The following is a 15851-nucleotide window of genomic DNA, read 5'->3' as shown; positions in this document are numbered from 1 at the left end:
CGAGGCTCCCAGGAAGAGCTCCTCAGGGCCACATTCCTGGCAGCATCACTCCTCTGTCTGAGCCCTCGCCAGTCCTCCTTCACCTATCGAGGAGGCCCTTGGCTTGGCATTCAAAGCCATCCGAGTGTGGTGGCCGCCCCTGCTTCTCTGTCTTTGATTCCTGCTCCGCTACCCTGGCCTCAGCCTGTGTTCTGGCCACACACATCCACCAGCTGCTCCCTAGAAAGCTCTCAAGTTGCCCTCAACTTCAAGTCTGGCTCCAGCTTCTTTTTCCACGTTGAAATGCTCTCATTTGTGTGCAGCTTATCCCTTGCTTTGGGCAGCTCCACTCTGAGGAACACCCCCAGGCCCCACAACCAAAATGTACCTCAACTTCTCCACATTCCCAACAGGTTGTCCGTATGAGCACAGAGCTCCTTCTGTCCCTATCCAGCCGTCATTTATAGGATGAGATCTCAGTGGCAAGGACTCCTCATGGTTTCTTTCTTTCTTAGGAGGAGAAGAATTAACACTTAGCCTTCTCAAAGAAGCCACTAAATATTAGCCTCATTTAATATGATTATTTTACTGTGGCACTTTTTAAACCACTGATTTGAGGACAAAATTATGTACATGTATTTTCAAATTCCCTGGTGGCTTGGATGGTAAAGAATCTGCCTGCAACGCAGGAGACCTGGGTTTGATCCCTGGGTTGAGAAGATCCCCTGGAGGAGGGCAAGGCAACCCACCCCAGTGTTCTTGCCTGGAGAATCCCTATGGACAGAGAAGCTTGGCTGGCCATGGTGTCGCAAATTTGTCAGACAAAACTGAGTGACTAAGCACAACACACACAGCACACTTTCAAGGTCAGTAAGACCCCCTGGAGAAGGAAATGGCAACCCACTCCAGGATTCTTGCCTAGGAAATGCCATGGACAGAGGAGCCTGGTGGGCTACAGTCCCTGGGATCACGAAAGTTGGACACAACTTAGCGATTAAACCACCACCACCCTTTTCAATGTACTTAAGCCTCTTGGAACACCGAAGAGCAAGCCAGTAGCAGAGTATACTAGAAAACCACTGTATGCTCAAGGAATGTGAAAACTTAACCATCAGCTGCTTGGTATCCTTGAGAGATGTCAAAACAAGACAATACTGTTCTAGTGAATCAGCTGGCTAAACACTGACTAGAGTGAAAAATCAGGGTGTGGTACCCAGTTCTCAGTTACTTTCCATCTAAAGCAGAAAGATGTGCAGTTTTTGCCTAAGAAAACCACGCTGCATTATGGAGGTTCTAAGCAATGCTATCAGACAGAACAGAGAACACACGGGGACACGGTGAACGATATCCTCACTCAGTGATGTCATGCTGCTGAGATCTCTGAATGTGAGGAATCTGGCTTGGCTTTGAGTTTTTGGATGCAAAATTCACTCAAAATGAGTTTTTAAAAAAATGAGTGTTTAAAAAAGGTGGAGGTGGGGCAGGATGCTTTCACATAGTTTACGTGAAAGAAGTTACACTGGGGAGTGGAATACCCAATAACCAGGCAGGTGATCTATCGATATATATACTGTATTAGTCTTTTCTAGTTGTGGAATTGGATTTTTTAAAAAACATTTTGTTTTGAAATAATTTTAAACATATAGAAAAGATGCAAGTATAGCAACTACTTGTGTTTACTACTTACACACACAATTTTATTTTTTCTGAGCCATTTGAGAGTAAGTGGCAGTCACTGTGCCCTTCTCCACCTTAATATTTCAGATGTGCATTTCCTAAGAACAAAAATACTCTTACAAAACTATAGTACGGTTATCAGATTCAGGAAATTTAATACTGATTTTACTCTGTAGACAATATTTCAATGTTGTCAGCTATTCTAATCATTTTCTGTATGGCTTTTCACCCCTCTAGTACAAGATCTGGTCCAGGGTAACATACTACATTTAATCTTTCTAGATTCTTGTCTTTTTCGCATCTCAAATCTTCTTTTATAGATCAAGATGGGAGAATACAAAGACAAGTAACCTTTTACATTACTTACCCCTCGAGGCTTTCACATATGGAACTGTACATGCAAAAGACACTGAAAATACAATTACTGATTTCTATTTCTTGAGAAAAACCAGAAGGAGGGAGGACATGGTAATGAACTTGGAAAAATTCGGAAAGAAATCAAAGTAGTAGGGCAAATACTCTATAAAGATTTGCCCTAGGACAGAAGAAGTCCACTTATGAATTCCAGCATGAAATGATCTTTGCCATCTTTGGTGACAGGGTCCTATAGTATTCTAGTGAGTATTACATTCTACCAAATGCTTACTGAGCACTTGCTGGGTGCTCCATGTATCCTTCTAAGGAACATGTATAATTGGAAAAAGGAATAAATCATTCATGGCAGAATTTGGGGTATGAGGAACTCTGAAAGCTTGGGACAGGGATGGGAGAAGGCTGCTTGCACAACGCTCGCAGTGCCAAACTGAAGGTTTTCCCACTGAGAGGCTAAATCAGGATGTCCTGGTCCTGGCTAAACTTGAGTAGTATCATGGGAGATTACTAACACACTAGCTTCCTCTACATTTGCAGAGAAAAGTGACCAGACCATTATAAGGGAGGACTCAGGTATGGGGAAGTTCACACATTCCAGAAGAAGCTCCCAGGGGAATGAGGGACCCCAAATCAGGTACCAACACTATACGGCTGCTTCCCCTCCCATTCTGCTATCCATTAATGTAAACTTCCTTGCTCCGCTTGTGACTACTTGTCTCAAAATGGTGTTCTTCTCCCCTTTGGGATGGCTGGCCCAGAGCTCTTTCCTGAAGTCTAGCCCCAAATGCAGGGAATCCAAGTCTACCAGAGCAGTCACCTTCCCATATGGCCATTTGCTCAGGGGTGTGACCTTGCTTCTATTCCACTTAGCCCTGTCCCTTCTACCCAGCAGTCCATTTTCTGTCTTTAGCCTAGAGTTCCCTTTTGCTTTCACAGCACTTGCCCTCACATACAGGTAACCAGGGCCCAGAGCTCTAAAAAAGCTCATATGATGAGCTGAGTGGTTATGAACTCAGAACTACTCATCTAGGCTGCTCCTCTTTCCACTCCCCTCCGGCCTCCTGTCACCACCAGATGAAGGGCCAAGGCACGAGGAGGATCAACTTGAAATGCACGGGGGAACCAGATGATGGATCTGTAATTCCTGGATTATGTGACCACAGAAAAAATCCAGACTTGGTCTTATTTAAAAAGGATGACCATGTAACCAAGAGGAGGTAAAGCAGTTTTTCTCTATGATGTCCTAGAGGAGGTGTCAGCAAATTGCGGCTAGCACATCAAATCTGGGCAGCCACCTGCTTTTGTAAACAAAGCCTTATTGGAACACAGTCATGTTCACTGGTTTACCTATTGCTTAGGCTGCTTTCTCACTAAAATGGCAGAGTTCAGACAGAGACTGAATGGCCTAAAAGATTCAGTCTCTGGCCCTTCACAGAAAATGCGTCAACTCCTGTCCAAGAGCTCTGAGGCATCAAAGAGAGATAAGAACGAGGTACCTGTTGACCGGCGAGTGTTTTCCTGTGACATGGCAGTCATCACAGTTTCCGTGGCTGCCTCTCGGATGACTTGCTCTTCACTCTGCAGGAGGGTGAGGACACATTTCCAGAGAGCAAGCGTATCCTGCAGTCCTAAGAAGGCCAAAAAGAATTCAGATTACCTAGGATGCAATCTACAGGCTGGTACAAATCACTGCTTCAAATCCGGTACTGAATGAGTTATTCCTTTTTTTGTGGGTATTGCAAGGAAGGGAGACCTGAAAGTCAGATAAAACAGGAACAGTGAGGACCCTAAGGGGGCAGGTTTGGAAATGTCCTTTGGAATAGGAAAGGCTTTTGGAGGCAACTGGCCCCAGGCAAGGCCCCCCGAGAAGGTATGGCCTGGCTGACTCAGGCCTAGCTGTCCACAATGACTCATATTTCTAAGGAATGAAACTTTATGCCTCAAGAGTGCTTTGGGGAAACTAGCCAAGTGTTGATCTGAGTGACTGTTTGAGCTTATAAATTCTGAAAGCAAAGTTTCAATCAAGATTATGCTTTGGTGGGGGTGGGGGGGCAAGAACCAAAAAAAAAGCAAAGAGCCACCATATAAGCTGGGCCATGTCCTGACCGCTGCCACCCCCTGGGTAGGGACCCTGTCAAGTCCACATGCCTGGTGCTGCTGGGGACCACAGAGAAGGATCAGAGAGCGTCTGCCCCTGAGTGACCGAAATGGACATCAGGTGGAGAACACACGGTAAGGAGAAGGCAGGGCTGGGAACGTGTGGCTGTGACTCACCACAGAGGCAAGGTCCCGGGGGCTGGTGTAAAGGCGGTGGGCTGCATGAGGGAGGGAAGTGGGGCGGGGCCTCAGAGGAAGGACGCATGCTGCCCAGGTGGGGTGGGTCACCACAGAAGACCACCACTCACCATCCCTTGCCTGTTTAGTGGGGAACCAACTCTGCCTTGACAACTCTCCTTATCCTACCCTCTCCCACATCCGTCCACAACTGCCACCAACGCTTCAGTCATTCTGAGAATAGCAATGGCTCCCTCTGGGGTTTGTGCTCTCCGGTCTGTTACAAATCTGGCTTTACATTTTACTCAGTCTTTCCTTTTTTTTTTTTTTGGAGTTGAATATTACTTCATTCATTTTTTTCTTTTTCTTTATTATTTTTATGTTTTAACTGGAGGATAATTGCTTTATAATAATACTGTGTTTCTGCTGTACAACACCATGAATCAGCTTAAGGACACATATATCCCCTCCCTCCTGAGCCTCCCCTCCATCCCACTACTCTAGGTTGTCACAGAGCACCGAGCCGAACTCTATTATATAACAGCTTCCCCCTAGCTATCTGTTTTACACATGGTAGTATATATATGGGGCTTCCCAGATGGTGATAGTGGTAAAGAACCTGCCTGCCAATGCGAGAGACTTAAGAGATGCTGGTTCAGTCCCTGGGTTGTGACAATACCCTGGAGGAGGGGACGGCTACCCACTCCAGTATTCTTGCCTGGAGAATCCCATGGACAGAGGAACCTGGTGGGCTACAGTCCATAGGGTCGCAAAGAGTTGGGAACAACTGAAGCAACTTAGCACGCGCACACACACAGCATATTATATGTCAATGCTACTCTCTCAAGAATCTATCCATTCTATTTGTTCTCGGGGTTTCAAATTTTCCCTTCTTAATATTTTCTTCTACACTGAAAGTCCTCAATCTTTCCTTTTTAGTCCATTTCAGTTTTTCTTTCTCCTTCAACAACTTTGGTCTGTCCTTCCCTCGTCCCCGTGCGCTTTTATGTCTTTTGCTTCTCAGTTCTGTACCCGTTTTTCATGTTATTGCAGGCCATCAGCTACCACAGACCTCCTTCCTCATTGCCGGTAATGCTCTAACCAGCTCCGGCAATTCATGATGAACTAATGGCTTTTGCCCAGGACTCATTTTCACTCAGGAATTCTACATTGTTCCATATACAGTTTCCTGATATGAACTTGGGTTAGAACAGCCAAAGTCACCCAGAAAATGTGCTGCAAAATGATATTATCCTCCCTGGAGAAGTGTCACCGAAGTATATAAACCTTGGCGCTTATTCTTCTGGGTCCAATGATTAAACAAAAATGGTAGCAGCTCCCCTTTTAAGGTCCCCTGTGGGTGTGAAAAAAATGCCTAAAAGTCACTTAGAAGAAAAATTTAAGAAGATACCAAAGACAACTGTTCCTCAGAGAGATCCAGGGACATGAGACACTTGATTAGTCTGAGCTTCGATAACACTTAAAATTTGAAACTCACCATCTGAAAAAGCAATTCTCTCTTTTATTCTGAAAATCTTTTCTCCACAACCATCCTGAAAGCTCCCTGGATGCAGGGACCATGATTTATTCTCCAGGGTTGGGCATGGGGGAGGAGTAAACAGAATTCCAGTCACAGATGGAAAAGAATCCCAGCGTCGTTAATGTGAGTGTAAGATGGCAGGAGAGGGGCAGGGTCAGTACTGAGACTTGGCTCTGGGTCCTGAGTTCTCCTTTTATGAAACCCTATGTTTAAAACAAAACAAAATGGTTGCATCCCTTCCTTTTTCACCTGAAACTATCACAACATTGTCTCTTAATCAGCTATACCCCGATACAAAATAAAAAGTTAAAAAAAAAAAGTAAAAAACAAAACACTACAATCTGAAAAAATATCTTTAAGTGAAAGCAAAAACCCCTAAGCTTTTTCAATTCCTTTGGATTTCCTAAAGCTTGGTTTTCTCAACCTCCATTGATATGACGCTCTTTCCTAAGTATTACTCTTGAATGATAGGGGGTAACAGCGAGGAAAGAGACACGAATGTGGACAATATAGTTGGAACTGTACATCCGTCTGATTTCAAAATATCTCTACCATTCTTTCCCAAAGATGCCTTAAACCTTTTTATTTTATTTTTTGGCCGTGCTGTGCAGCATGCAGAAACTTCTATCACTGGGAACAGAACCCGTGGCCCCTGTAGTGGAAGCATGGAGTCTTAACCACTGGACCGCCAGGGATTCCAAAGATGCTTTAAACTGAAAGCTACTTCCAGTGATGAACCAGCAGTCTTTCCAGCCACTGAAGCCAGAAGTCTGGAAGTCACCCTTGGCTGTTCCCTTTATAGTGACCTCACACCAATTCCTGCTGAGCCTACTTCCTAAGTACCTTCAAGCCTGCCTTTTCTCTTCCTCAAGGCTACTCTTCACTCTGACCCATTCATTTCTCATCAGGATCACTGCAACAGGCTTCCTGAGAAAGGTGAGAGTTAGGCTGTCTTGAAAGACAAAGAGAAGTCAGTCAAGCAGCAGTTTGTTTAGAGAAATGTTCCCCGCTGACAACATGTGGGGCCTGGGGGCCGGTGAGGAAGGAGAGGCGGCCAGGGCATGGAATGGGAAGGGCCTTCTGAGCCAGGCTAAAGAGTATTTAGGTTTCATCCTGAAGGCAATGGGCACCCACTCAAAGGCTTCCGGCAGTGGAGGGAAATGCTCAGATCTGTATTTCAGAAAGACCACAGAGGGATTTTGGAAGCATAAGGAGAATGGCTTGGGGGACAAGACTAAAAGAAAAGAGGCCAGTTAGGAAGCTGTTGGTGAAAAGTAATTAGAGTAGGAATGGAGAGGATGGGAATATTGTTCAAAGATATAAAGGTATGGTGCATGCTGTCATCTTTCATCTTTCATTCTCCCTTCTTTTGTAACCTAGAGCATCTATCATATTTTTTTTAGTGCATTTGGTACAATGGATGCTCCATCCCTCCCCAACCCCTGCCAGACAGCAGCTCAGTGCACTTACCGAGAATGGGTTGGGGGTTGGTGAGGAAAAATGGTGCAGTGCTGGCAAGAACTTCAGCGGCAGCCAGCCTGGACTCTGTGGGGAGATGATCTCCACAGGAAGAGACAACCAACTGAACCCACTGCTGCAGGTTGGGGGCCACCAAGTCTCTGGTCTGAAAGTACAAAGTGTACATACGCTAATTCAGAAAAGGCAACATGAGCAGACGCGGAATTAGGGATGAGTACATAGCGTACACCACACTGGATCTGCAAGTTAGCTCTCAGCGCAGGAGAAAGGAAGAAAGGTTTATTAGCTGTTCTTCCATTCCAACTAGGGAAAAAAAAACAACTCCAGGGAAGGAAATGTGATCCTTCAGTAATATGGAGTTGCTGTTTTGAGAGAACAAGTTCCAGGAGTCTTTCTGGATGCAAATCAGGTTACTAGAACACTGATTTATTTGATAGCTTTGGTAAAGACAAAACTTTTGGGGGAAGACTGTGGCAGTCAATATCTGTTGTCCCCCAAACCAGATTCTCTATCTTTAATAATAGAACCCCAGATTTTTGCCTGGGCATGTGAGACAGGGGAGCCTGGTGGGCTGCTGTCTATGGGGTCACACAGAGCCGGACATGACTGAAGTGACTTAGCAGTACGTGGGTAGTCAGCTGAAGACTACATTTCCCAGGCTCCCTTGTGTTGGGCATAACAGGTGTTTAAGTTCTGACTAACAGGATGTCATTAAAAGTGGTATCTGTGCAATTGTAGGTCATATTTAAGGAAGCAGGTGTGAACCTCACATCCTGGGTTTCTCCTTCCTGCTAGTTGAACGAAGACAAGGTGATAGGAGCTGCTGCAACTATCTGGGACCTTAGAATGGAAGCTACGCTAAGGATAGCAGAACAACAAGGCAGAAGGGTCGGCGGGGGGGGGGGGGGGGGGGGGGGGGGGGGCGGTCAATATTGTCTAGTCACTCTCTGTTTTGATTTGCTTCTTTCTGGTTTAAGCCACTGTGTTTCTGAGTTTTTGTTACATTTTTTCCCCTCTGTTACATTTAAAGCAGCATCCTAACCAACATTATTGTTTAAACAAAACCCTATTGCTGTTTCTTTATAGTAACAGCTATATCAAGATATACATACCATACAATACATAGTTCAATGATTTTTAGTACATTCACAGATATGTGTGTATCACCACCCCCAGAGTCAATAAGAGAAGCCCTGTATCCTTTAGTTATCATCCCCATCCTGTCAGCTTCCCCTACCCCCACCCCTAAGCCATTAGTCTATTTTCTGTCTTTCTGGATTTGTCTGTTCTGGACATTTCATATAAATTGAATCATACAGATGGCCAACAGGCACATGAAAAGATGCTCAATATCACTATTAGAGCAATGCAAATTGAAACTACAACAAGGTATCACCTCACACCAATTAGAATGGCTATCATTAAAAAGTCTACAAATATTAAATGCTGAAGGGGGTGTGGAGGAAAGGGAACCCTCTTATACTGTTGGTGGGAATGTAAATTGGTAAGGCCACTATGCAGAACAATATGGAGGTTCCTTAAAAAACTTAAAAATAGAGCTGCCATTGATACTACAATTCCACTCCTAGACATATATCAGAAGAAAATTCTAATTCAAAAAGATACATGCACCCCAGTGTGCATAGCAGCACTATTTACATGAGGCAGGACATGGAAGCAACCTAAGTACCCATCAACTTTATCCATGATAAAGAAGATGTGGTGTATATACACAATGGAATATTACTCAGCCCAGAAAAAGAAAACTAATGCCATCTGTAGCATCATGGATGGACTTAGAGAGTATTATGTTAATGAAGTAAGTCAGAAAGAGAAAGACAAATATCATATGATATCACTTATACGTGAAATCTTAACAAATAACATGAATGGATCAGAGTCACCCTCATGGACTCTAATCAAATGTGCCCAGAACAAAAGAAGAGAGATGCTACACACGGGGCTCACAGAATCCTTCTCAGGTTGTAACCAAAGTGAAAAGTCAACATGAACAATGTTCTTGTAGAAGGTACACACTGTGCCACAGATTCTGCCTGTGGGATGGTTTACTTTTAATGACACCTTCCAGGGAAATCAGAGAACAGAAATCTAGACCCTAGGACAGGGGAATCAACCTTACCTCGTCACACGTCTGCATGTGGTGGGCAATCACTTTGGAGGTGAGTCTCAGAGCTTCACTTTGAATTTCAGACCTAGAAAGGTGAGCCAGAAGACATACCAAACAAAAAATCACCCTGAAATTAATATAGTACTGTAAGGCAATTACACTTCAATAAATATACACTTATGAAAATAAGTAAAATCAATTATTATATATATATATATGGTTTTTGCAGACAGTCTGTACTCCATGTGGCTGTGAAGACTGACAGTCTCTACCTCGTGGCTACACAAATGCTTCTGGAAGCAATTACCTTTTGGTAATTAATGGGAAACTCTGACATCATTCTATTGCTTGGGCTGAGAACATAGCCTGAGACTTAGAAAGAAATACAAGACCTGAGTCCTTAGGCCAGGGCTGCGCTCAAGTTCATTACATAAATAACTGACAGGACCACGTGTTGTACCGAGTTTGCACAGGGAGCACTGGGGCAAACCTTTCATGGGAAGCAATATCCATCGTCCAGATCAGGAACTCCTTTGGGCTGAGATGGACACGGTGCTCTGTCTGAGGGAGCCACTCACTGGGGTCCAGGCAATGGAGAATTTTCAGTATCTATGTGAGCCAGACCCAGGGAAAACAAACACACACACAAACACCTCAGGAAAAAGTCTTCAGAATCTAAATAAAATAATCACTTGTATGGATAAAGAAGTCTAGCTTTCAGAAAGCTCCCACTGTCTTCTTTTTTCCCCTGTTAATAGCTTTGAGAGAACAAGACAGTTGGGAGCAGTGGCATACTGAGATCAGAGGCTAGATGCCATATTCCTAGGTCAGTGCCCTTTCCTTAAAAAAAATTTTTTTTTAAATTTCTGACCACACCACTAGGCATATGCAATCTTAGCTCCCGGCCAGGGATCGAACCCATGCCCCCTGCATGGAAGCATGCAGTCTTGACCACTGGACCACCAGGGAAGTCCCAGTGCCCTCTCCTTCTGATTGTGCTTTCAGGTCACCATCTGCCCCTAAAGAGCCATGTCAGCAGAGACTCACCCGTTAGCACATTCTACAGCCAACTTTTAACGCTCTGTCTCCTTGGGCACTGAGTGGCTTACTCTCTCAATCTCTGTCTTTGGTTAATCTCTGTTGGCAATACCATTATCATCAAACACTTTTCTTAGTGCCCTTTAAGGCACGAAGCCACGCCAAGCATTGTGCAAAGAGAGTCCTTGCCCTTTGGATGCTGAATCTCCTTCCTATCCTGGAGATGCCACACCCAGTCCCACCTCATGACCTTCCTACTCGAGTGGGGCTCGCCAAAGAGTGTGGGGAGAGGAAAGTGTACCCATCAGTACACAAGACTTTACCTTGCAGAGGCATTCTGGGTGATTTTCCTTCAGCACCAATGTCAAGAATGTCCCTCCCATATTCCACAGTAAGGGCGGCAGTCCCTTCTCCCCCAGAGCAGAGGCTGCTGTTGAGAACCTCTCCAGCAGGGCTTCCAGCGTGAGCAGGCGCACTTCAGGGAAGGAAGACTTCAACAGCTGAGAGAAGGAGATGGGAACATCCCTGTTCTGCTCTCCAGCCTGGGCCACTACTGCCCACACTGCAGCAATGGCCAGTTTGGTGAGGCTCTGGAGATACTGGGGCAGGCCTGGCACTGTGTAGGTATAGGGGAACCCTGTTATCAGCTCTGATCCTGAGATGATCCTTCTGATTTCCTCCCAGAAGCCAAGATGCTCCAGAACTAAAAAAACAGAAAGGCAAATTAAAAGAGATGATCACTTTATTCAGGGGTCCACAAAGGACATGGGAGAACATGCAAGGCTCTGGATACCCTGGGCAGAACTACCAGACCTCCTTCCTGAGTAGATTTCATATAAACCATGTATGAAGTGACGAGGCCACTATGATTCAGAATTCTGGCCCTGAAGTACTTTCTATTCAGGTAAAATAATTCCCTCCGCGCCACCCCAGGGTCACAGAAGGCATTTGTATCAGAAAATGCATTCCTGGTACCTTTCCCTAACATCCAATACATACAAACTCCGTGACCTCTACCACCAAGTCTCAAAGCTGAGCAGGATAACAGAACGTCTGGTCCAGGCTCCCTGCAGGGGCTAGATCCCCTCAACAGCACCTTTTCTCAGAGGCTCTTGGTGGAACCCAACAGGGACTTGGAGCTCACGAGACAGACTGTTTCACTGGTTAGTAGATCTAACTGTCACAAAGTTCTTTCTGGAGTTTCCACTGAGTGGCCTAATTCTGCATTATCAGGTCCCCAGAGAGCCCTTTAGGCATCTGAATAGTTCTTGTATCCCATCTGTGTTCTCCACATCAAACAGTCCTTCTGCCTTCAACTAGTTCCCAGATGATGGGGTCCACCCTCGCTCACTATTCTCAGCCCCCTTCCTTGGACATGCCTCACCCCCTCTTCAGGCAGGGCCCCAGAGAAGGGAACACGGCTCCCTCGTGGTCTGAGCAGTAGGACTGCTACTTTCCCTGTTCTGACACGAGGTTGCTGCAGTTGTATGACGCCGGTGACTCATGTGGAGCATGAAGTCAACTGAAACTGCAGGCTTTTCTTTTTCACATGGTCTGCTGACGGTGATGAGTCACTCAGATCAAGACTTCTTTTCTTTGTTTATTTGCTTTAAACCCAAATAGATACCTGTTAAATTTTATCTCCCTGTTAAATTTTGTAACTTGCCTTTTAGATCGCCGAGATCTTTTTGTAGCCTCAGTTCTGATCGCAAATACTTATTATCTGCTTGCTGTGTGCTGGGTGCTAAGTGAAATAAGAACACTGCCTTTAGGGAGTTTAGTTTAGTATTTTAGTTGGAGAAAGAGAAATCAATGACTAGGTGATTCCAATCTAGTAGTGGAAGTCTTAAAGAGGAAGAAAGAGGAAAATGCATTGGAACCACCAAAGGTTCAAAGGCATAACATGGAATGGACCATGTGGGGAATGATAGGCAGTTTGATCTCAGCACAGAATTCAAGGTGGGGAACACAGTGACTAGAGAAGCAATGTGGCCAGGATGTAGAGAACCTTCTAGGCCATATGAAGGAACCTACACATTCTTCTGCAGCCAAGGGGATGCCACTGAGGGGTTATTTTAAGCAACAAGATCAAATGAACATGTTCAATGAACTATTTTTATTGCTGAGAGGGCAATATTAGAAGCAAAGAGACAAGCCGAACAACTGCTGCAGTCGTGGAGGAGAGAAAGGATGAAGTAAGCAAGAGAAAGGGAGATGTATTTTACCTGCTGCCAAAAAGCTTCAAAACTGATGGGCAGATAAAAACAACTACTAAAATGGCAAAATGCTTGGTGCCCTAAAATCACTAGGGAAGGGCTGGTAACTGTTGAGTATTAATGTGCCAGGCACTATAAAATATCACATACCCATCTTTTAATGAATGAATAATAATTACATTTAGAATTGGTGGCTCAGATGGCAAAGAATCTGCCTGGAATGTGGGAGACCCAGGTTCAACTGTGGGTCGGGAAGATCCCCTGGAGAAGGAAATGGCAGAGGAGCCTGATGGGCTATAGTCTGTGGGGTCACAAAGAGCTGGACACAACTGAATCTTTGTCTTCTTACAGTTGACACTCGTTGAGTATTAGTCTAAGCACTTTAATAAGTACTAACTCATTTAATGAAATAGGCACTATTATGATTCCTCGGTATTTTACAGGAAACAGAGGTTAAGTTACTTGCCTACGGTCACATAGGAAATAGTAGGTAAAGGAAATACAAAAGCCATAAGAATGACCAAAAGGAATGCAATGTACAGTTACTTTCTATTAGAAGAAGTAAAAAAAAAAAAAAAAGGCGACGGGGAGCTTTCAGGAGGGAACACAATTTAAGATGGGCACTGAGGCTGCCCAGAGGTGCCTGCCTGGAAGAGGACAGGGCAGTCGCTGTGGGGGGAGAGCCGGGAGAGAGTACATAAAGAGAGGCAGGCAGACGCTTCACTGAATTAACCTGTCAACAGAGGAGCAGCGGGGGAGGTTCCGTCAGAGCGACAAGCTAGGAAACTATCAGATGACATTCATGTAGGTGCTTTCTCCAAACCGCTGGTTAGAAATATTCTTTGTTCTGTAGAAAGACCCAATGAGGGGTCCTAAAGCATAGTTTCTCAAACTTGAGTGAACATCAGAACCACCTGGAGGGCTTGTTAAACCACAAAGCACTGCTTGGGCCTCACCCCCAAAGTTTCTGATCCAGGATGGTTGGGGCGGGTACCAGGAATCTGCATTTCCAACAAGTTCCCAGGTGATGCTGCTGCTGATGCCAGGTACTTCGAAAACCACTGTCTTCAGGTGATGGCTCTTAACCAGAAGTTATTAAAACCACACATACCCCGATCCCATCTTTGTAGACTCTGATTCGGACGGCCCCAATCCCATCTTTGTAGACTCCAAATTTGGTTGGTTTGAAATTAGCCAACAGGTAATTCCACTCTGTCCCCCAACAGAGAACCACACTCCTAAGCTATGACTTTCATAGGGGTTCACAGGGTTTGGGGGGCGGTGGGTAGATATGGGCTGCAGTTCCAAAGAGCACAGCTGATTCCAGCCCAGTACTTCACCATAGTGAAGAACTAGAAAATTCACCACCTGCATTTTTTGTTATCAATAAAAATATCAAAGGAGGGGAAATCCCCAAGAATTCAAAAGAATGAAAAAGCTCTAGAAAGGTCCCTCACAGGCAGGCTTTCAACACTGGCTCATTATATACATGTTTTGTTCCAGCTCCTAGTCCACCAGACTCCTTTGTCCATGGAATTCTCCAGGCAAGAATACTGGAGCAGGTTGCTATTTCCTCCTCCAGGGGATCTTCCCGACCCAGGGATGGAACGGGAGTCTCTTGCATTTCCTGCATTGGCAGGCGGATTCTTTACCACATTCCTGCTGCACCTGGGAAGCCTCTAGGGTGCAGTAGGAAATTAGAAAGACCAGGCTTGGCTCTCCTGGAGCTCCCCTTTAAATAGGAACACCCTCTCCGCCTGTGTCAGAATGAGGGGGCCTCTGGGTGGAACAGGAGGCTGGGATTAGAAATACAAGCAGCAATGTTGCTTTCCTCTCTAGAGCTGTGGTTTCTCAGCCTGGGAAGTATATTAAATTTATCTGGAGAGCTTTAGAAAAACACTTATGTCAGGGGACACTTGACTCCATCTCTAGGGCGAGCCTGGTTTCAAGGTGACCCAAACGATGCCACTGTGCAGCTGGGGTCAGAGTTACTGCTTCGTGGACATAAAAAACCTCAGGTTAGTACTTTGATGGCACTTAGTTCTTCAGTCTGAGGTCTGACAACCCTCTTTTCTAGAAGACAAATTTTCTACTTGCAATTTCAATTTTGCTGGTTTTGGGGTGCCTCTTTTCTATCTTTCTTGGAAAGCCAAGTGTTTCAGTGGAAGAATTAAGTGCCTCCTCTTTAAAGGCCCCATCTGATTTTTCATTAATTAGATGATTTTTGTAAACTCTTGTTAATTGGAGTTTTTTCCAGCCCTGCTCATTTAGAATAGCTGGATTTTCCCAACAGTGTAGTCATTTTAGTTGCCCAAGTATGTGTGACTGATTCTACACATCCAATATGATTTCCGTTTTGAAAAGAACTTTTTTTTTTCTTCTTCAGACCAAGTATATTTCTAACCTTCACAGGAACGGCTGAATGGCTGGATTCACTTGGAAAGACAATCCTTCCTGCTGTGCTATGTCCTGGTTCAATGGAGAAATAATTCCCAAGGTTGGAATTCAAGAACCAATCAAAAATCAAAACAATGTGACAAGCTGGTATAAGTTGCCAACATTTTATTTGGTAAAGAAAGGATGTTTAAAAATCTACTAGCTGTCATTATTCCATGAAAAAAAAAAAAGGCTATCTGAACAACAAAAGTCATAGACTTCCAAGGTCATTATAAAGGACACTTCTTGAGAGAAATGTGGTTTTAAGAAATATTTGCTTAGTTGTCATTCCACTGTAGTTTTATGGTGAAAATATCACCAGGGAGCAGCATTAGGGAACTGTAGCCTTGGAGAAGGTGATGAAGTTTCCTGAGGTTGATCCATCTGGAGAGCAAGCCTAAGCTGAACAGAGGTTTCCTAGAGAGGAACGGAGGGCCTCTGCCGATCCCTTGGGGTGGCAAGCAGAGTGCCCATGAGAAGAAGCACAGTGCTCCCTTCACACAGTTCCCTCTGGGAGTCTCAGATGTGCTATTTTAGCAGTTTTGGTTCTTTGGGAAATTGTAGATTTCAGTGTTATGTCTGAAACTTGATTGGTAAATTAACTGGATTTCAAAGCTGCCATTCCCTAACCAACCAAGGTAGGGCGCTGACATCAATCCAGGCTGTGAATAGAGGATTTAAAAGCAGCACTACCAGAGATCAAATTGCCAGC

At 44.7% G+C, this 15851-nt stretch overlaps 1 protein-coding gene across 3 annotated transcripts in view; it reads right to left on the bottom strand.

The window, feature by feature from the left end:
- The window catches only part of THADA (THADA armadillo repeat containing), a 322784-nt gene that overhangs the window by 44743 nt on the left and 262190 nt on the right, over positions 1-15851 (bottom strand). For all 3 annotated transcript variants that reach the window (XM_068965145.1, XM_068965155.1, XM_068965164.1), the window contains exons 31-35: positions 10811-11190; positions 9940-10058; positions 9462-9534; positions 7313-7466; positions 3525-3656 (exon numbers count right to left, since the gene is read on the bottom strand). In XM_068965145.1, coding sequence (XP_068821246.1) covers positions 3525-3656; positions 7313-7466; positions 9462-9534; positions 9940-10058; positions 10811-11190 — 858 coding nt within the window. The remainder of the gene's footprint in view (positions 1-3524; positions 3657-7312; positions 7467-9461; positions 9535-9939; positions 10059-10810; positions 11191-15851) is intronic.

This window comes from Capricornis sumatraensis, chromosome 1 (genome assembly GCF_032405125.1).
Source record: "Capricornis sumatraensis isolate serow.1 chromosome 1, serow.2, whole genome shotgun sequence".
In the NCBI taxonomy this organism is placed as follows: domain Eukaryota; kingdom Metazoa; phylum Chordata; class Mammalia; order Artiodactyla; family Bovidae; genus Capricornis; species Capricornis sumatraensis.
Note: the sequence above shows the minus strand (reverse complement) of the source record. Positions and strands in the feature narration are given on the sequence as shown.